The 22,209-nt window shown below is 41.0% G+C and overlaps 1 protein-coding gene across 7 annotated transcripts in view; it reads left to right on the plus strand.

Moving 5' to 3' along the window:
* Positions 1-11,488, plus strand: part of COMMD10 (COMM domain containing 10) — a 161,180-nt gene extending 149,692 nt beyond the window's left edge. For 4 of the 7 annotated variants that reach the window (XM_073344762.1, XM_073344754.1, XM_073344755.1 and 1 more), the window contains 2 exons: positions 10,102-10,161; positions 10,905-11,488. In XM_073344762.1, coding sequence (XP_073200863.1) covers positions 10,102-10,161; positions 10,905-10,943 — 99 coding nt within the window. In that variant the 3' untranslated portion in view covers positions 10,944-11,488. Of the gene's footprint in view, positions 1-10,101; positions 10,162-10,904 lie in introns of those variants that run through there. The other 3 variants (XR_012159013.2, XR_013635797.1, XR_012159015.2) reach the window with 3 other exon arrangements.
* The last annotated feature ends 10,721 nt before the right edge of the window (positions 11,489-22,209 follow it).

The raw sequence follows: 22,209 nt of genomic DNA on the forward strand, positions 1-22,209 counted from the left end.
CCTGCCCCAGGAAAAGGAGTAGTGAAGGCCTGCCTCTGGGCCTGCCTTGAAAGGCTGCAGTGAAGCAGACAATCCGAGCCCAAAGGCTTAGTTAAAAGGAGCCACAGGGCCTGAGCAGATCAGTTGCTGGCTGGGACCAGAAGGATAAAGAAGGATAGGAAGGCTGTGAGACTCTCCAGGTGAGGAGGCCTGGGAGAGACCCTGCTCAGGCAGGGAACAGACAGAGAACTTAGCCCTTTCCTCTTCACCCTTATCTCAGGGCTGATGTGGGAAGTAGCCCAGGGAATAGCAGCAATGGAGTTAAAGGAAGCACACGGGGCTGTTATTTATAGGGTCTCTGGGTTGGGACCTGGAGTAGTGGGCCGGGCCCTGGTTCCCCCGCTGGCAGAGTGGCCAAGTCCCAAGAAGGGGACAGGTATTGTTTAAAAGCTCAAGAAAGGGGATAGAATTTAAAGGGCTCAAAGACTTGGCTGAAGACACTAGAGGGCCAACAATTTGTTGAACTTTGTTACCCCTGGAAGGGGACTGAATGTGAGAGGTGACCTGCCTGGAGGGCTGGGTCAGTGAGAACCACTGAGGATAAAGAATTTCCAGGGAAGAAGCCCTGTGGGCACTGCTCTATCACAGGGCAGGAATGGACTTAGAGAGAGCCCAGAAGGGGCTGAGAACTGAGCCCAGAGACAGGGCTGCAGATACAGATACTGACAAGGGCACTGTGATAGGCCTAGTGGTGAGCTGGAGCCGATTCGTACTGGTTCACACTAACTAGTTGTTAAATTTTGAAGCTGGTTTAGAACTGGTTGTTAAAGGGGTAGGCAAACTCCAGCCCACGGGACTGTTCTGTCCGGCCCGCCTGAACTCTTGGCTGGGGAGGCTCCCCTGAGAATCCCTTTTTAATTTTTATTCACCCAGTGGCGCGGTCCTTCAGTGCTGCCGAAGACCCGAAGCAACTGAAGGAACCGGTTCTTCAGCTTTTGGCAGCTCATCACTGGTGGACTTTTAAGAACTGAGCTCAGAGACAGGGTTGACGACATTACCAAGGACACAGGAACAGGCCTTTTACCCTGGGTGGGATTTTTGCGTTCATGCATATTGACTGTATGTGACTTGGCCAGAAGGCTGTGCCGCTGAAAATCCACCTGACGAGGTTAATAGCCGACGGGGGGGTGGGAGCAAGAGAGAAGTAGGTTCACACCTGACTGACCAGAGGTCCTCACGAGAGACGAGTGGCCCCTGCCACAACTTGGTACCAGAAGTTGGATCTTTTCGGACCAGCCCCTGAAAACAAGGGGACAATGGAGGAGTTAATAAGCACAGCTGGGCTGAAACCCAGTGGATACTAGCACATGGGCAACAAGAGGCCCAGGTGGCTCCCCAACAACAGCAGGATGTACTCTTGGAGGTACTTCAGCTGCAGCAGCAACAATAACTCCAGCATCATCACTCTCAGACTTGGCAGGGAGCCCAGCAGCCACAACAGCATCCAAATAAACCTGGCTGTTGCGGATGCCAAAGGGAAAGGGGTCAGAGAAGCCCGCTAAGCGGATGCAGGTATTGTGGACAAGGGGGGCATGCAAGTTCAGTTTGCTCCTGGAGTAACAAAGATAAGGGGGATTACTGGCATGTGCAGAGCACTGAGACACCTGGGGAGGTTTGGGTCACAAAGGATGTGTGCGCTCAGATGCCAGAGGCGCCAATGGTGGTGAAAAGGACTGATAAGACAGCCTGGGGCCAAGAAGACTGATGTCCCGGGGTAAGGTGTTTTAAGTGTGGGGAACCGGAGTGGGGTGTGGCAGGACTGCAAGGTCTCCAGCAGGGGGCCTCAAAGGGCCTGATACACCCTGTCACAGTTCCTTAGCTTAATCAGTGGAGTACGATGAAATGGTGAAAAGTAATATGAGAAAGTGATACTAATGATTTTCGAAGACCTCTCTTATATATTACATTTGGCAGCCACAGCTAAGCTGTCCTCTGTTGAGGCTTGAAATTATAGTGACATCTCTGCACACGCGCACACTTCATATTACATTTAGTGAATGCTGTATTGCAACTGGCAGGGACTCAATAACCAATTTGTACAGTACATATTGTTCAAAAAAGGGAAGAACATGAAGGATGGGCTAGGGAGCTGGCATGGAAAGAAGCCCTACTTGACTATCACAGTAAGCCTTCGGTGGACTTCTTTCCAGCAGCTGGCAGGGGGAGGGAAAGGCATGCAGCAAGACACTTTACCTGCTACTAAAGCTGTTTCAGTTCAAAATATTTCATGTATTAACTCATACAGTTAGTAATTCATTGAACAGCTTATTTGTTTGTTGTTCAACACTTTTTTTACAAAATTCATGTAGATTACAATAGATGTATTTTTTCACAAACCTGAAAACGCTTGATTTCTTCATCTTCTAATCTAGGCTATATCTCCACTGCAAAAAAGTGTGTTTTTACTTTGAGATAGTTCTCTCAAGGCAAATTCCTAGTGAAGACAAGGGACAGATAATTTGTACCTCGGTATAACTATTTGAGGACAACACTGTGTCCCTCACCTGGGGTTTACCTCAGCTAGCTACATTGAAATAAAGCCTACAGTGCCTTGTCTGCACTAGGATTTTACATCAGAATACTTATCGCAATGTGAAGAGTGACCTATCCTGCCCGTAGTGCCCTGTTAACTTCATCAGTCTGTAGATATTCATACCGTTTGTCACTATGATAGCTGAGCATCTATTCAATTTTTAATTTTCAAAATAAAAGCTATCAAAAATCGAACTCTTCATAAACACAGAAGTCATCGTTTCAAAGTAGACATGTTAAAGAGAAAGCAACTCTTACAGGTGGATAGAAAGCCCTACTAGTGCATTGCAGAGTGGAACAAAAACACCATTGTGTTTCAGCTGACTCTGACATCTTTTTAAAGACTATAGAGAATTCTACTTCATTAACGATAAAATTGCCCAAATGGGAACATACCTTAAAACACAGGAATTTTATATACTTACAAACTAAACATAAAAATAGATATGAGAGAAATGAGTTATTTTAGACTGAAAAATGTTCTTCCCATTTCACTTTCCAGATTCTGTTTTAAAATGATCACATATTAGGACCTTAAGAGTCTGGGTACAGTATTAATACAAGTGGCTTGGGCAATGAAAGTTATGGATTTTTCTAAGAAAATGGTTATTTGGTATCACAAGGACATACAAGATTGGGAAAAGACTGAAGAGTAACTATCAGATTTTGTGGTGAGGTGTAAGGTTGGGTTAATTATAAACTTTTGCATTCAATTTGGACTCCATTATGCTCAGTTCACTCCGTTTAACCTACTTCCACCCACTTTCTGATGTCTGAATATAAGTGAGTCTTAGTGGGTGTCACTTACCCTCTTAGAGATTGGTCTACTTTAACTTACACATCCGTATGCCCTCCTGCTTTTCTTGCTATGCTGCAGTTCTCTTCTGTGTACTCCCAGAATATGAGGTGCATGAACTTAAACTCACCTAGACTCAGTGGGCCAATTTCATTGACAATATGAAAAGGGTGAGGGGCATAAGCTATATGTTAAGAGGGTGCGAGTCCAAAGTAGTGGTCCAACTCTGAGTTGGTGCAACACATATGCTGAGAGGTCCAAAGGGAGGTGAAGATTACTGAGCACCAATGTTGACTTATTTAAAATTGCATCTGAATTTGGCCCTAAATTTCTTGATTTGGTTATCCTAACCCTTTCAATGTATTAAAGATTTTAATAGAACTTATTAGGAGTAAACTGGAGCTTGAAAAGTAGCTGTGGAAAAAATCATATATTAAATATGCATAATTTCAAATTGGCTCAAGGTAGCATTAAAATCTGGGACTGTGAAGAATATATTGGGTTTGTGTTGGCTCTACTTAGTTGCTCTTAGCAAATTGCACTGAATATACTGAATGTTTTACATGAATTAAAAGCTACACAGCATTATTACAGAGACATGGTGGGTGAGGTAGTATTTTTATTGGACTAGTTTCTGTTGTTGGTTTGGATTTCTTGCATGATTTCTAAGTAAGTTTCCTGATTTTTTTTTTCTTCCAGTGTGTGGGTGCATGTGATGATTATTTTGTTTGAGGTGTTCCCTTCTGGAGTATATGAGGGGCAGTAAGTGGTTCCTTAGCATTTGTTTGTTTGTTTTTAAGTTCTTCTGCAGAGCTGTTCATCATATTTGGAGTTGTATGCACTGATCAGAAGGTTATAGATGGTGAGACCTATGAGGAGGATGATTTGTTTCTTGCAGTTGCTCAGGAAGATGATGTTGCTCTTACGTTACGCTTCCTTTTTCTTCATGTTGTGGAGCTTCCATTTCAGATGGCAAAATTTGATATATTCCCCCATTGTTGTAGCTGTGTTGGCCCCAGTATATTAGAGTGACAGTGTGGGTGAGGTAATATATTTTTATTGGACCACCTGAAGCAATAAAGATATTATCTCACCCACCTTGTCTCTCTAATATCCTGGGACCAACACAGCTACATCTACACTACATACATAAAGCATTATTGTCATCAGTGATTTATAAATATAAGCCAACCTGTCTCTCCATCTGTTTGCTTTGAAGTACTTAGCATTAATTGGCCAAAGCCATATCTACACAAGAAACTTGTGTCGACTGAAGTAACACTGGCATACAGCTCCTGCAGTTAATATGTTGTTTGTGCATACTTGGCTCCTTGTGTTGTTGATGTGCATACTCAGTGGGAGTGCTTGTATCAATGCACAGTGCAGTGCACCATGAGCAGTTATCCCAGTGTGCAACTCGTTACCATCCAGTGCACTGTCTTTTGGGAAGTTTTGGCAGTGCGTGATAGAGCCGAAACAAATTGCACAGAGGTGACTGGGAGGATGGAGTCAACTTCCCAGTTCGCAACTGTCTCCATCCTGTAATGTCATCTGTATCCCATAATTTTCATACCCACAAATCCGCGTGGCCCTCCTTGCTGTCCACTATCTCCAGCAGAAGCATGGAGCCTGCACAGCTCCATGTCATTAGCATTGCAATCATTGGGTGCATAATCCTATAGTATTTGCAGAGCTGCAAGAAGAGCCACAGGGAACATGATTCCTTGGAGGACAGATCGCTATGAGACATAGCGAGAACCAATTCAAGATTATTGGTGGTGTTCACTGAGCAGCTACAGTTGGTGGAGTGCGTCTTCTGGGCCTGAGAGACAAGCACTGACTGGTGGGATTGCATCGTAATGTAGGTTTGGAATGATGAGCAGTGGCTGCAGAACTGTCAGATGTGCAAGGCCATATTCCTGGATCTGTGTGCCAAGCTCACCCCAGTCCTCCAGCAGAGGCACACCAAATGAGAGCCTTACTGACACGGGAGAAAAAAGTGGTGGTCTCACTGTGGAAATGTGCAACACCAGATTGCTGATGGCTAGTTGGGAATCAGTTTGGAGTTGGGAAATTACTGTGGGGACCACTGTCATGCAAGTGCACAAGGGCATTAATCACCTGTGGACTCTCATCGACGTGCAGGATGTAGTGGATGGATTTGCAGTAATGAGGTTCCTGAGCTGCAGGGGAGCGATAGATGATGCACATACCCCTCTTTTGGCACCAGACCACCTTACCTCAGAGTACATCAACAGAAAGGGCTGCTTTTCTAAGGTTATGCAAATACCGGTAGATCTCTGGGGACACTTCACGGACATCAGTGTGGGCTAGTCAGGGGATGTGCGTGACGCTCACATCTTTAAGAACATAGAACTGTTAAGAAAGTTGCAAGCAGAGAATTTCTTTCCCAACCCGCAGATTACCATTGGCAATGCTGAAATGCCAGTAGTGATCCTGGGTGATCCAGCCTACTCCTTGCTCCCTGGCTCATGAAGCCGTACATCAGCCACCTTAAGAGGATAAGGAATGCTTCAGCTACTGGCTCAGCAGGTGCAGAATGACAGCTGAATGCGCCTTTGGTCATTTGAAGGGATGCTGGAATTGTTTACTCACAAGATTGGACCTCAATGAGAACTATCCTAATGGTTATAGCTGCCTGCTGTGTCCTACATAATATCTGTGAAGCAAAGGGGGAAACATTTCTACTGGAGTGGAGGTCAGAGATGAAGCAGATGTCTGCTAAATTTGAACAGCCAGATACAAGGGCTGTTAGCAGAGCTCAAAGTGGAGCTCTACAGCTCAGGGAGGCTTTGAAAGACCATTTTAATAGTGAGATAGAGTAGGTAATGTGCTCTACATGGCCCTGCTCTTTTGCAGCCTGGTATGAATTATGTGGTGATTGCTGTACAGGTAGGGATATAACATTGCCCATTCACCTGTTAATTTTTTTGTGAATGATTTTATGAGTTGAGTGACACGGTGCAGTAATAGGTAGTTGGTCACTTTCAGAACTGATGAGCACCAGCCAGCATATGTTGTGAACTGATAAAGATGAATTATGTTCCCAATAATAGAATTTTATTCTGTAACAAAACCAGTGCAAAAAAACCCATGTCAGAAACTGGGGAGAATTTAGTTGCTATAAAAATGAGAGTAGAGAATAATGGGGAAATTAAAGTGGGGGAATCAGTCCTAATCTATTAGACTTATTTAAATTGTCCAGTAGTTCTCAAACTGGTACATTATTGGCATGGGAGGAAAGTGAGGATGAAACTAGATTTCATGGAGATGTATGAAGAAAGGCAAAATAGCATTAGGGTTAAAATTAACCAGTTAAATATATATTCAGTAATATTAGGTGGCTAACTATGTTAATTCACTCATTTCATAATATTTAGTCAGGTATTGGCACCCTTCCTTTTGCACTGCTGCTGATGGCTGCGCTGCCTTCAGAACTGGGTGGCCAGAGAGGGTGGCTGATGGCCAGGCGCCCAGCTCAGAAGGGAGCGCCACTGCCAACAGCAGTGCAGAAGTAAGGAAGATTCATAGAATCATAGAATATCAGGGTTGGAAGGGACCTCAGGAGGTCATCTAGTCCAACCCCCTGCTCAAAGCAGGACCAATCCCCAACTAAATCATCCCAGCCAGGGCTTTGTCAAGCCTGACCTTAAAAATATCTAAGGAAGGAGATTCCACCACCTCCCTAGGTAACGCATTCCAGTGTTTCACCACCCTCCTAGTGAAAAAGTTTTTTCTAATATCCAACCTAAACCTCCCCCACTGCAACTGGAGACCATTACTCCTTGTTCTGTCATCAGCTACCACTGAGAACAGTCTAGATCCATCCTCTTTGGAACCCCCTTTCAGGTAGTTGAAAGCAGCTATCAAATCCCCCCCTCATTCTTCTCTTCTGTAGACTAAACAATCCCAGTTCCCTCAGCCTCTCCTCATAAGTCATATGTTCCAGTCCCCTAATCATTTTTGTTGCCCTCCGCTGGAGTCTCTCCAGTTTTTCCACATCCTTCTCGTAGTGTGGGGCCCAAAACTGGACACACTACTCCAGATGAGGCCTCACCAATGTCGAATAGAGGGGAACGATCACATCCCTTGATCTGCTGGCAATGCCCCTATTTATACATCCCAAAATGCCATTGGCCTTTTTGGCAACAAGGGCACACTTTTGACTCATATCCAGCTCCTCGTCCACTGAAAGAAAATATTTTCAGTGTAACTTTTGTGTGTGAAGCTGCCCAAAGCTTGGTTATTTATGAGCAGTAGCGGAAGTTGCCAAATCTTCATTGATACTTACACAAGCTGACCCAAACTGTATTTAATATGACTAATAAACTGTAAGTAATATAATATCTTTCTTTTACTTTGCTCCTTTACTTTTCAGAGTTTCTATGTTACATTCTTTTTTTTTAAAGCACTGAAACTGCAAATGCCAAACCTGAAGTCTTGAATGACTGATCCATTTCGTACTGTGTGGGGTTTCTTTTCTTTTTCTCTTCTGCAGAAACCACTTGTTTGCTTTCTTTTGGTTTCTTAGCTGATAGAATTTCTTACAAACACTTTTACTTTCCTGTCAATGTATTATGTTCTCTGGAGAGAGGATCAGCTGGAATCATGGCAAAAAGAACCACTGTTTCTTTGATTTTTTGATTCACCATCCCGTTCCCAGAATTGCCTTGTTCCCTCTCACAGGCGGAAGACTTGTCTCTCATACAAATTACTGGTCCATTTCTGGGTCTTTGTAACCTTCCTGAAATTGTTGGAAAGAAGCCCTCTCTATGGAGAAGAGGAGACAGCATTTGAGCAACAGGCTGGCCCCAGTAATTCTATGGCTTTTAATATCTCATTTTAGGAGTAACTATTAGGCATTATGACAGGTTTCAGAGTAGCAGCCATGTTAATCTGTATTCGCAAAAAGAAAAGGAGTACTTGTGGCACCTTAGAGATTAACAAATTTATCTGAGCATAAGTTTTCGTGAGATGAAGTGAGCTGTAGCTCACGAAAGCTTATGCTCAAATAAATTTGTTAGTCTCTAAGGTGCCACAAGTACTCCTTTTCTTATTAGGCATTACTTACCTTGAGTACTCAGTTCTCCAGCTACTTCTGGGACATAATTGGGCCAGTGTAAATTGAGTCAATTCCAGATTGACACCATTGTAATTCAGAACAAAATCTGGCCTCATAGTCCTTGGTAAATGCAAAATTTCCTTACTAACTTAAGATACACTGTTATAAGGCACTTGTAAACAAATTAAAGAGAGTACACACAAGGAGTTGGCACCATTTTAACTAGATCAGTTTCTAAACTTAATTTTGTTGAATTGGTGCAAATTTTGTGTATTGACAAGACCGTAGACACAGTTTGTATACAGAGCCTTAGGAGGCTTTTTTGAAAATGCCGTTGTTATCATGAAGAAATGTACAAGTCCTGGAAAGTCAAACACTGACATATAATATATGGAGTAATGATTATAGATTCAGTGACAAGAAAATAATAAAGTGACACGGTAAACTAAGAAAAATAGATGTGGAAAAATAACAGAAACATAAAAAGCTATAGAGCCTGTGGAAAGACAAATGAACTCATTTTTCCTCCTTTTTATATTTCCCTCTTTATTATGGCTCTCTTCAATGTAAACAGTGGTAGCAGGAGAAACTTAGCGATGTATTGAGATGCATTAATATCTCTGTTTTTTTTAAGAAGTGCAAGCACGCACACACACCCTCCCCCCATGTTTAAATCTAGATGTAAACGCTTCAGGGCAGCAACTTCTTACTCTTACTTCATGGTTGTACATCCCTTAGCACATTGGGAGTCTAATCCTGATTAGTACCCGTGGATGCAGCGGTAATGCAAATAGTTAATAATACTGTGCAGTCAAATTTGTTATTTCTTCATATAGTCTCCCGCCGTTTTTCTTTGAAACACCAAAATAACATTATATGAAGTGGGAACACATTTGCCAGATCAGTAATATAACTGAAATCAGTGACAAGCATTAAATTACCTGTTTTGTGTAAGCAAGTAAAGCAGGATAGAATTTTTTATTTAACCCCCTTCCCAACCCACATAAGCATATGCGTGCAGAGGGCTATTATCTGCCATCTGTTTTATCCACAGTAGTTTCTATCAATTGGGTTATTTTGGGTTTTAAGCACTACTTTGAAGCTTTTGTGTTGTTAACTTTGGCTGAGACTGTGCGTAAATGACGATAGCAATCTCAGCATGTTAAGATCATAACTGTTAGATTAATGATGGAGGTATTAGCTCTGTGCTGGTGTATTGCATTAATGGATGTGTAAGTTCAATCAAATATACTGCCTCCAGTGTCTCTGCATAACGGCATTTACTAGGTCTCAAATGGACTGCTGAGAAAAGTGAAATATAAACTTCTATTTTATCTGCGATTTAAAAAAAATAGATAATGAAATCATTCTCTTCCTAGCATATATTTTATTGTGGTTTGTGGAATCACCTCCAGAAGAACAGAGGTAATTGTAGGCCTAAGTTCTTTGCTAAAATGGAATGTGTATTTATTAGGGACATTGTGATCTCTAGAAACAATTAGAGTTGCTGGTGCAGGTATTGTACATTCCACCTAAACTTGAACCCAAAAGTCAATGACAAATTAACATTCTGTTATAAATGAAGAGTAAAAAAATAAAAGAGAAATTCACTGAACACACTAATTCCCTCCTTTTTCTTTTTTCTTCATAGAACCTGGAGAAAGTGTTTGTGGAATTCAGTCATCAGGAGCTGTTTGAGTTCTATAACAAGGTCTAGCTTTTACAGTTACCATTTCCTAATATAATTTAATAACTTCTATTTCACACTGATAAATCTCATGTTAAATACTCCTGCACCGCTGTTTCCCTGTATTACAGAGATGCTTCCACTTAACTTTCTTTGTAAACACCTTGTGCTCCTCAGCAGGAATCATTTGCCTATATGAATACAATCTGATGAAACTAGAACAAAAATGGAAATAATTTTATTAAACCATTGAATTTGTTAGTTTGCATATAAAACATTTTCAAAAGTCGTGATTGCAGTCAATGTTAGAATAAATTTCATACAGTGGTTCATACAGATTCTTAAATGTATCTTGCTATTAAATATAGAAGAGGCGCTGAGGACTGACAGTGAGGAGCAATCTGGAAGGAGTGTCTTCGAGTGTGTGTTGTCTTCAGCCCAAAATGCTATGCTCATAATCCAGTCAAAATAAACTCTTATTTTTTTACTTTGTTATTACGCATTGGAAATTCACAGTAAAACAGCTGTGCATGCAAAAAAGGAAGTACTTAGACAACTGTTTCTTTAAAATTTGAATATTTAAACTGCAGCAATGAATTCTAATAGCTTCATGTAAAAACAAATATTCATGAGTAGGAATTTTGTATTGCCATGTGAATAGATTTAATATCCATAGTTGCAGATGCAGTTATTTCTTGTCTGTTTGCATGTTTCTACACAACATTTTATGTGAATTCTTTTGTTGTTGTTGTTGTTCCTTTAAATAGCTGGAGACTATACAAGCACAGCTGGATTCCCTTACGTGATGTTTTTGAAGACTTGTTTCTCCATCGCACTCCTGCCACCTCATTATTTTGAATTGAAGATAGATTGCGAAGCTGTGTTCGCTGATGAATTCAATGGGTTGCTTCCTGTAAAATTATATGGCTTATCTCCTCTTAGACCAGTAACATTAGCCAAGGGAGATCATTGTTAAAAGTTCTGAGCTTCTAATTGACTTTCTCTTGTTTTCTGAACCAACAGAATTTGTTAAGAACAGTGTTACTTGAGGAAAAAATGTAATATCATACTGCTGGTTTATAGTTCTTTTATGCTTTATTACCTGTGTTGTTTGTTTGATTCATTACATGGCTGATGGCAATTCACATGCTAGTGAGGGGCAGGAATAAAATCTGTATCAAAGTTGTTATAAGAATTATAAAACTTAAGGAGTAACATTAGTAGAAGTAGTAAAAAAAATAGACAGAATTGTCTCCATCCTTTTGAATTCCTACCTTCCCTCCCCTCACATACAATGGCTAATGTTGATTGCAAATTAGCCAAAATACATAAATAAAAAATGAAAAAAGTGGGCTGTCTTATTTTGGGTCATTTAATTTGATTTAATTGCATTTATATTTGTTTTTGGTTTCTTTTTGTTCTTGATGATGTCACTGCTTTGAATGTTTGCTCTTGACATTGAGATTAACTAGGGCTCCTAGGCACTGCAGTAGTACAGATAAGAAGTAATAATAATCACTGAGTATAAAAAGGAAGGATGAAGTACTGAGAGTAGATTATCAAGAACACTGAACTAGTCATGTGACCAGATTCCTGAAAGCCATTCATTGATCCTTCCTAATATTATCTGTTTTTATTAATGTAAGTAAAGATATTCATAATCCAAGTTAATAATATTTTCACATTATTGTGGGATGAACTCAAGTCCAGGAGCACTTGATCCTGTTAGAGGGCTAGATGTAGTCTTCTTGCCTGTCACTGCAGAAAACAAATATGCGCTCTCAATACTTTATCTTAATAATAGGAAAGGTGGGCTAATAGGAGGTGAAAAGAAATAGAAATTTAAGATGTTATCATGCCTTTTTTCAGCTAAACGACTCTGTGAACAAGGCTTTGCACTTTCACTTCCAAATCCTCCAGTGGGCCTGGTTAACACCCAGTGCAGCATTTGGTAGGAGTTCTCTTGAGATCTCAGTTTGGGGATGACATGAGTTTTAAGTATCACCAAAAACATACTTTGAATATCTGGGATTTGGGTCCCCTTATGCCTAATTTGTGGCATATATTATATAACAGATCAACAACTCACTTTGTTTTTAGGAAGGATGTTGTCAGTTCCAAAATTTCAAACTAGAGAAGTGAGCTCTTCAGTGGCTGTAAGATTAGAGGAAAGGTTTTGAGGACGGCAGCCTACACAGAAGAAAGAGTGAGTAAAGGGCATCAAAGAGATTACAACCAATAGGCCCAGTGTCTTTGGTCAAACATATCTACTGAAGGAATATTTTAATTGCTAATAACATACCATCACACTTGCAGTATAGTGTGATACCATCAATGCAGTGATCCCACTGGGCAGGCGCAATAAAGAAAAAGATTGTACACTTGAAGCATATTGAATCAATATTGTTTTTCATGGAGCAGAAAGCAAAACTGTTGAACTTCAAGATTGACATAAAACACCAAAATTAAATTGGTAGATTGACCTGTCTTAATCTGACATAATATCCTCAGTTGTATCTAACTGAATCTTAAAACAAAATTAATGTCTCTGCTGCAACTGAGTGCATTGTTTGCTAGCACTTCCATTTGCCTCATAATCAGTTTTGACTCCAGCAGGCTGCAAGGAGCCTCGTGGCTTGCCATTTTTTTCTACTTTCCCTTCCTGCCAGTCTCCGTTCTATAAGGCCAATAAGTTCTCAGTGTGCACCAGTCAAAATGTAACGTCGTATCACTACCGAAGATAAACATAACTATTTTTTTGCCTGGTAATAAGGGCCTCAGCATTTATAACTAGGGGACATTTTTACCTGAAAGAGTAGCCTTCTCACACGGGCAACTCCAGGCAGGCATAGTCTCAGTGCCCTCCTCTGGACATGAAAACTCGCAGATGGCATCAGACCAAAAAAATAAACACGCAATCCAATATGAGTTGTTATATGACATCCTCAGTGTCCCTGCATGCTTTCACAAGCAATACTAACATGGATGAGCAATATTGCAAGTATGGTCCTTCGCAGTCTGAAAATCATACGGCCTAATGGCTTCTCCCTGGGAGAGAGTGAAATAAAGGAATAGTATTCAAATCTGTTTCATGCACGTATATGGGGCTTTGGTCTTTGGGATCCGATGCTCAGACAAATCAGTTCCCAGCTATCTTAGTGATACAGTGGGAAACTTTATGGACAACTGAGACTATTCAGTCATCAGAAAAGTTGACTTACATTCCTGGCTTCTGCCAGATTGTATAGAAAGCAATACAGGTTATGGGGCAAGCTGAAGCAGTCTGTGAAATACAACAGGAGACAATACGTCCATACAAGTGCTAGCTAGAATAAGTGCAGGATCAGTAGCTGCCTTTTGTTGCCTCAGAGCTATCTGTGGGTTTCCCAACCAGCCCGATCTGGAATTGGACCCTGATTGGTGCCAGGCACTTTGAATTTGGAACTAAAAGGGCTACCTGTAGCTGTGATCAAATAAGGCCACGTGCCATTGTCCATAGGGGGTTCCCTATGGAGCTGTGAAATAGAAGAACAGCTTTCTCCCATTCCCAACAGATCAGAGCTTCTACAACATGCTCCCCATCCTATTTCTAGCCTCAGAGAACTGGGGACAAATGGAGCAGGGCCCTGTCTGAAGCACCTAAATAAGTTCCTGAAAGAGGCTGGTCTTCAAAGCATTCCCATTTTACCATCCTCAGACTGTTCTGACATTTGAAAAAAAAAATCCCATCCATTTGCCCCTATTTTGATCACTATCATGGTAACAATAATATTGCTTTAGAGAAGAAGGAAATTCATCTCAGCTCTTCCCAGACCATTTTTCTGTTCAGGGTTCTGTATGCAGAGAAAGCTGAAGGAAACATACAGAGTGATACAGTTCCAGGAGTACCTTGGATTCATGATAAACACAGACTGGTAATGCCAAGGAAGGCCAGAACTGAGGATGAATACTATCAGATGCAAGAAAAATATTATCAGAAAATGAAAATATTATCTCATCCCAGAAAAATAGTAAAAGAAAATGAAAATGCAAAACAAGTGTCACAGAACCAAAAATCCCATTCTTATTGGAACCTGTTGGAAACTCTGATCTCATACATAGGAATGTTTCAGTGATCCAGAACATATATGAAACATATATCCAAGTTTCAGAGTAACAGCCGTGTTAGTCTGTATTTGCAAAAAGAAAAGGAGTACTTGTGGCACCTTAGAGACTAACCAATTTATGTGAGCATAAGCTTTTGTGAGCTACAGCTCACTTCATCGGATGCATACTGTGGAAAGTACAGAAGATCTTTTTATACACACAAACCATGAAAAAATGGGTGTTTACCACTACAAAAGGTTTTCTCTCTCCCCCACCCCACTCTCCTGCCGGTAATAGCTTATCTAAAGTGATCACTCTCCTTACAATGTGTATGATAATCGAGTTGGGCCATTTCCAGCACCTGGATTCTACTGGCTGGTGCAAAGTCCACAGTTTAATTGCAATGTTAAACCAGTGAAACATAGCCTTGAGTTCCTCCAAGAGGGCCTTAATGTGAATGTATGAGTCTCCAAGCAAAGAGATCAGGTGTCTGTGTTATAAATGCCTTCAGCATGTCCAAAAAAAAGGAAGCACTAAATTATTCCTTATGTGATCAGCTTTAATCCAGCCCTGTAGGTCATGGAGCATGACCTTGGAATCTCATTCTGCTCCCTACACTAATACCCAGATTGAATGCTTGCAGGGGTGTTATTACACTTCCTGTCCATTAGAGTAGACCTCCTGGCTGCTATCTCCAATCAGATGAGTACTTTATTTGAAGTTGCAAGCTTCCTTAATACAATCCATATTGTACTTTTAATTCAGACAGGTAGGCTTTACAACTGTCATAACATTCATTCCCTAATAAATTCAAGAAATATTCCTTCCTGGGTTAAGTATCAAAATCCAGTCCTTGGAACTGATGGCTATCTCAAGGCAGGGAGTCATGTTTCCTGTATTGAGATTTGGTAGGCTATCAATACATAGATTCACCAAATTCTGCATATTGATCATTCAATCTTAGCTAATGCCATTTTGACAGAAGTCTTTGCCACACCTTAGTGCCCAGGGGAAGACTGATAAGATATTTTATATAATCTATCCCATTTTGGATGTCCACATTTAAAGAACGATTCCACCCTGGAGGTGGAATCCCATATGCTCCCATAAAAATCCCATCATAACAGATCTGTTGACTTTAGCATGAAGAATAGGTTAAATTTTCTGTGTTTACCTGAGAATGTCCTTTATTCAGGTAATAAGGTCTGCAGATCTGACCCACACTAGAGAAAATGGATCATCCAGAATAGGGATGGAAATTAACATGCAAGGATTTGGGTTTATTGTCTTTTCTATGGAATTTACCATGCTCTGTAATTGTAGAAATTGGCTTCTTCTCTTAATACAAACTACAGTTTAGAAAAGTAGATCTGAATCAACCTGTCTCTAGAGGTTATCTCACTGAAGGGAACTTCAGAAGTTGGGGCATTTCCCCATATGTCTGGTTCGGCGTGCAAGCTGGCTGGCATACCCATTGTAAGGTGTCTTTGGACCTTATTGTCAAGTAAGCATAGATAAATCTTCCCATTCTTCATGTGAAGGTTCACAGAATGAAAAAGTTTAACATTTTGTTATGCTTCCTTCTTTGGACTCACTTGTCCCATTAGTTTTCATCAGGATCAGGAGATTATGCTGCCTTTTGTTCTTTTTCTGCTAATAATACTGAAAATTGATGTCCAAAGTTTCCTTAAATGTTTATTGTATATTAATGAAACGGGGGTTCTGTGTTGGTAAGTATTTATTTATTTCGAAGGGCTCAAGAAAGGTCACAAGCCAAGGAAAAATTATTTTCTAAATGGATTCAGATGTCTCCACATGCATTATTCATACCTATGTTGCCCAGAGTCATTCCTGCCTGATCTTACATGCAGGCCTAGAAAAAGGAAAGAATAAATAAACTAACAAGACAAGGAAACAATAATACAGTGAAACCTGTTCAAGAGACTGACCTTATTTGGAAACCTAGCTTGTGAGAACATTGCCAAAGTATCCACAAAAATAGTAACATTTCTGCTCCACCTATATTAGAAGACCACATCTATTAAGAAACCAATTTGTTACTGGTTCCTTGATCACATAAGAATTTTTTTCTTTTTGTTTGTTAGCAGTGAATGTGGTCCATTTATCTACATATTGGTTTACAGTAATTCTCAGTTATCTGGCTGAAAAGTAATGGGTCTGGGTTACCCCAAGTAACATGGTACTATTTTATAAACTCATTCTTCCTCTTTTTAAGGATTAATATGAGCAAAGTTGTCTAGACAAATATAATGTTGAAAACATAGTGCTTAAAAGCTCCCCTTAATTTAACCAGATTATCATAATAAGTAAATAGTTAATGGGTAATGTTGGATTAAATAAAGAGAATAAAATGTTTACCTCACAGCAATATGGGGATTTATGATAGCCAGTGGTGCTGACCCAGACTTTCTTGTGGAACTGAAAAAGTAAACACAAGGTTTGCATATACTGAAAAATAATTGAGTCATTTCTATACTTCAGAAGCGATTAATGCAACACGGTCAAGTTAAATCCTCTGAAGAGACATTTTTTTATAACAGGATTTTTATTGATATTTTTGTAAGCATGAATTTGGTCTTATTACATGATAAATTTTAATTTCCTGCTAAGGTATGGTTCATGATCAGAACAAAGATACATATAAATTCTAGTTGCTGAGTATGCGATATTGATACAGTTTCCCTCAGCAGCAAATTATAAGGGTACAAAATGTGTTGAGTCATATGGTGCAAACTATTCCATGTTATAATAAATGTACAAAATTGAACCAGAATATTTATACTGAGACTACTGCCAAGCTACTGATAGTAGTATATAAAGCTGCTAAATAACCTTTTCTAATGCAAACTTGGGTTTGTTATCCAGAGAATTGTTTAATATTTTAAACAAAAAAAAGTTATAATTAACATTTTGGATGGCTTGATTTTCTCCAGGGATTTGTGGGTGCTCTGCACCTCTGAATGTTGGACCATTAGTCTCTTGATATTCTGTTGTTTATGTTTTTGTAATACAAAGACTTTCAACCATGTTGAGTCTTGAGCTCTGTTTGCCATTGTTTTGAAGCTTTTTACTTCATGTACATTATCGTGTTAACTGTCAGAATGCAAAACAGTTGGAGCAGTAAGAAATCAGCAAGCCATAGTACATCACTTTTGTAGTCTACTGGCTAAACTTGCCATTAATTTACAGTAATACTACTACATAGATCTAATAGTATTCTTGTCAGCAAGTTAAGGAAGTATGGGCTGGATGAATGCACTATAAGGTGGGTAGAAAGCTGGCTAGATTGTCGGGCTCAACAGGTAGTGATCAATGGCTCCATGTCTAGTTGGCAGCCGGTATCAAGTGGAGTGCCCAAAGGGTCGGTCCTGGGGCCGGTTTTGTTCAATATCTTCATAAATGATCTGGAGGATGGTGTGGATTGCACTCTCAGCAAATTTGCGGATGATACTAAACTGGGAGGAGTGGTAGATACGCTGGAGGGGAGGGATAGGATACAGAAGGACCTAGACAAATTGGAGGATTGGGCCAAAAGAAATCTGATGAGGTTCAATAAGGATAAGTGCAGGGTCCTGCACTTAGGACGGAAGAATCCAATGCACCGTTACAGACTAGGGACCGAATGGCTAGGCAGCAGTTCTGCGGAAAAGGACCTAGGGGTGACAGTGGACGAGAAGCTGGATATGAGTCAGCAGTGTGCCCTTGTTGCCAAGAAGGCCAATGGCATTTTGGGATGTATAAGTAGGGGCATAGCGAGCAGATCGAGGGACGTGATCGTTCCCCTCTATTCGACATTGGTGAGGCCTCATCTGGAGTACTGTGTCCAGTTTTGGGCCCCACACTACAAGAAGGATGTGGATAAATTGGAGAGAGTCCAGCGAAGGGCAACAAAAATGATTAGGGGTCTAGAACACATGACTTATGAGGAGAGGCTGAGGGAGCTGGGATTGTTTAGCCTGCAGAAGAGAAGAATGAGGGGGGGATTTGATAGCTGCTTTCAACTACCTGAAAGGGGGTTCCAAAGAGGATGGCTCTAGACTGTTCTCAATGGTAGCAGATGACAGAACGAGGAGTAATGGTCTCAAGTTGCAGTGGGGGAGGTTTAGATTGGATATTAGGAAAAACTTTTTCACTAAGAGGGTGGTGAAACACTGGAATGTGTTACCTAGGGAGGTGGTAGAATCTCCTTCCTTAGAGGTTTTTAAGGTCAGGCTTGACAAAGCCCTGGCTGGGATGATTTAACTGGGAATTGGTCCTGCTCGAGCAGGGGGTTGGACTAGATGACCTTCAGGGGTCCCTTCCAACCCTGATATTCTGATTCTATGATTCTAATATAGTGTTTTTCATCCAAAGAGCTTCAGATGCAAAGAAGTCATTATCATTATCCGCATTATAATGTAATTAATCTCCATTATAGTCACTCTCACCACAGAGGACATGCATGGGATGCTCTTTTCAGACTGTATGTACTGTATACTGTACCCCCCTGTATATTAAGATAAACTTTAAATTAATACAGTACTTTGGGTGGTGATATACATTTTGTGGTCTATTTGTTTGGCTAAGGATCCAATGAAGCATAGCTACTATCTGTAGAATTTTCAGTGAACACCTCTAAATCAGACCACTGTCATCTAGCATAGATAAGTCCTATTTTCCCACTTCTTGGGGGACAGTACTCAGTGTAAAGTGACTTCCTTAATCTACTGCCTCTTTACAAGCTTGCTCCATACAGCTGGAAGCTCAGTCCTGCTGCTTATAATACAAATACTTAGAATAATAGAATATCAGGGTTGGAAGGGACCTCAGGAGCTCATCTAGTCCAACCCCTTGCTCAAAGCAGGACCGATCCCCAATTAAATCATCCCAGCCAGGGCTTTGTCAAGCCTGACCTTAAAAACTTCTAAGGAAGGAGATTCCACCACCTCCCTAGATAACACATTCCAGTGTTTCATCACCCTCCTAGTGAAAAAGTTTTTCCTAATATCCAACCTAAATCTCCCCCACTGCAACTTGAGACCATTACTCCTTGTCCTGTCATCCGCTACCACTGAGAATAGTCTAGATCCATCCTCTTTGGAACCACCTTTAAGGTAGTTGAAAGCAGCTATCAAATCCCCCCTCATTCTTCTCTTCTGTAGACTAAACAATCCCAGTTCCCTCAGCGTCTCCTCATAAGTCATGTGTTCCACTCCCCTAATCATGTTTGTTGCCCTCCGCTGGAATCTCTCCAATTTTTCCACATCCTTCTGGTAGTGTGGGGCCCAAAACTGGACTCCAGATGAGGCCTCACCAATGTCGAATAGAGGGGAATGATCACATCCCTCAATCTGCTGGCAGTGTCCCTACTTAGACATCCCAAAATGCCATTGGCCTTCTTGGCAACAAGGGTACACTGTTGACTCATATCCAGCTTCTCGTCCACTGTAACCCCTAGGTCCTTTTCTGCAGAACTGCTGCCGAGCCATTCGGTCCCTAGTCTGTAGCGGTGCATGGGATTCTTCCGTCCTAAGTGCAGGACTCTGCACTTGTCCTTGTTGAACCTCATCAGATTTCTTTTGGCCCAATCCTCCAATTTATCTAGGTCCCTCTGTATCCTATCCCTACCCTCCAGCGTATCTACCACTCCTCCCAGTTTAGTGTCGTCTGCAAACTTGCTGAGGGTGCAATCCACACCATCCTCCAGATCATTTATGAAGATATTGAACAAATCCGGCCCCAGGACCGACCCTTGGGGCACTCCGCTTAATACTGGCTGCCAACTAGACATGGAGCCATTGATCACAACCCGTTGAGCCCGAAAATCTAGCCAACTTTCTACCCACCTTATAGTGCGTTCATCCTGCCCATACTTCTTTAACCTACTGACAATAATACTGTGGGAGACCGTGTCAAAAGCTTTGCTAAAGTCAAGGAACAACACGTCCACCACTTTCCCTTCATCCACAGAACCAGTTATCATGTCATAGAAGACAATTAGATTAGTCAGGCATGACTTGCCCTTGGTGAATCCATGCTGACTGCTCCTGATCACTTTCCTCTCATCGAAGTGCTTCAGAATTGATTCCTTGAGGACCTGCTCCATGATTTTCCTGGGGACTGAGGTGAGGCTGACTGGCCTGTAGTTCCCAGGATCCTCCTTCTTCCCTTTTTTAAAGATGGGCACTACATTAGTCTTTTTCCAGTCGTCCGGGACTTCCCCGGATCGCCATGAGTTTTCAAAGATAATGGCCAATGGCTCCGCAATCACATCTGCCAACTCCTTTAGCACTCTCGGATGCAACGCATCCGGCCCCAGGGACTTGTGCATGTCTTGTGGATTGTGCTTTATTCTCCTGTGCATTAGATAGTGCATACATTTGAGAGACAGAATGTTTCAGTATGGTAGTTTATCATCTTTGAGAAGTAAGTTGCAGTAGGAACAAATCACCTGTGGCTATAATAGCTAGAATTCATACGGTTTCATAGACATTCAAGTGCTGCTGCTTCCAAGTGTTTTGTCATCCTAAGGTAGGACTTTATTTGTACTAACTGAAATCTAAAGAGTTAACCTCTGGCTGAAGGATTTAACAAATTATAAATTAATGACCTAAATATTATACATAAAGTATGAGTTCTGAATATTTACATGATGTATAACTAACTGCTTGTTGAGCACAGTAGTTTGTCCCTTTAAGCTTTCTGCACAGAAAAAGCAAATCTGCTGTGAATTGGGGATGTCACCTGTTTCCACCTTCTACCGTCTCCTTTCAAGCTGCCAGTAAAAGAAGTGTTGGCTGTCAGTAGAAGAAAGGAGAAGCTATATGGGGAAGTAAGAAAGGATGGAGCTGAAGAATTGACTGGGAAGTCAGCTACTTTCCAGCTGTCTTCCAGCCTGAGCACTGCTGACATCCTTTAGTTTATGCAGTGGTCTGTCACCACCCCGTCACCTACTGAAAGTTCTGTTTTCACTTTGAGAGCAGTTTACATTTTAGAGCACTCTCACTTGAAGCATATACTTTAGTACATTAGTTTTTCTTTTTCTGTATTATTTCTTTGTTGTGTATTTATTTATATGGATATTTCAAATTTTCTGACAGAATTTCTTCTCAGGAAACTACAACATGGTTGATCTCTGTCAGATTTCTCTAGTATGGAAGGAAAATGCAGAATAGCCTTCACTAAGTCTTGGCATTGTGAGGCCTGTAGCATAGTACTCCAACTTTGAGTTGTAAAAATCTATCTGCTAACCAGAGTACATTGATTTGTCTCTGAATATTGTCCACGTAGAGTCAGCTTCTAGAGTGTGCACATTCCTTGGCCCAGAAGTTCTCTATGCTTTGGAAAGCAATGAGTATGCACCCTCTCAGATCTGAACATTCTTCTAACCATCTGTCATCATAGTTCTTTTTAACCATCAAAGCTGTGAAATTGGAACTTCTTCTTTCTTGATTTCTCTTTGTCAACATTTGGCATTTTTCTCAGACTGGTTCCTAGCTTTAGCATTAAACTGATATTTATTCTTAGTGTTTCAGAAAGCGGATAGTTGGTTTTTTAGCTTTTCAGGGTCCCAAAGGGTCAGCTCCTTCATCCATAGCCCTCCTTTCAGTTTGTGTCAACATCTCATATTAGAATGGATGACACTAAGAAGAAGGATGACTTCAAATGCTCTGCATACTGCCAAGACAGATGTTTTTTGGGCCAACACGTCTGTTGGGTCTTTTGTCTCAGCAAGAAATATCTGCTGGGATATTGCGCAGCTTGTGCCAACTATTTCTGGGGCACAAAATGACAGGCGGGTTATTTTAAGAGAGGGGTTAGAGGCTAGTAGAGCTACGGAAGTGGGCCAGGCCAAGTCTCAGCCTCAAAAACATTTGACTCCTTCACCACAGAAGCCTGGAGAGAAATCAAAGAATGGATCTGCAAGCTGCCTGGATTTGAACCTGCAGAGAGCCCAGAGATCTCTCTCACTGAGGGAGAAGAAAA

The sequence above is a fragment of the Lepidochelys kempii genome, chromosome 5, assembly GCF_965140285.1.
Source record: "Lepidochelys kempii isolate rLepKem1 chromosome 5, rLepKem1.hap1, whole genome shotgun sequence".
Taxonomy (NCBI): domain Eukaryota; kingdom Metazoa; phylum Chordata; order Testudines; family Cheloniidae; genus Lepidochelys; species Lepidochelys kempii.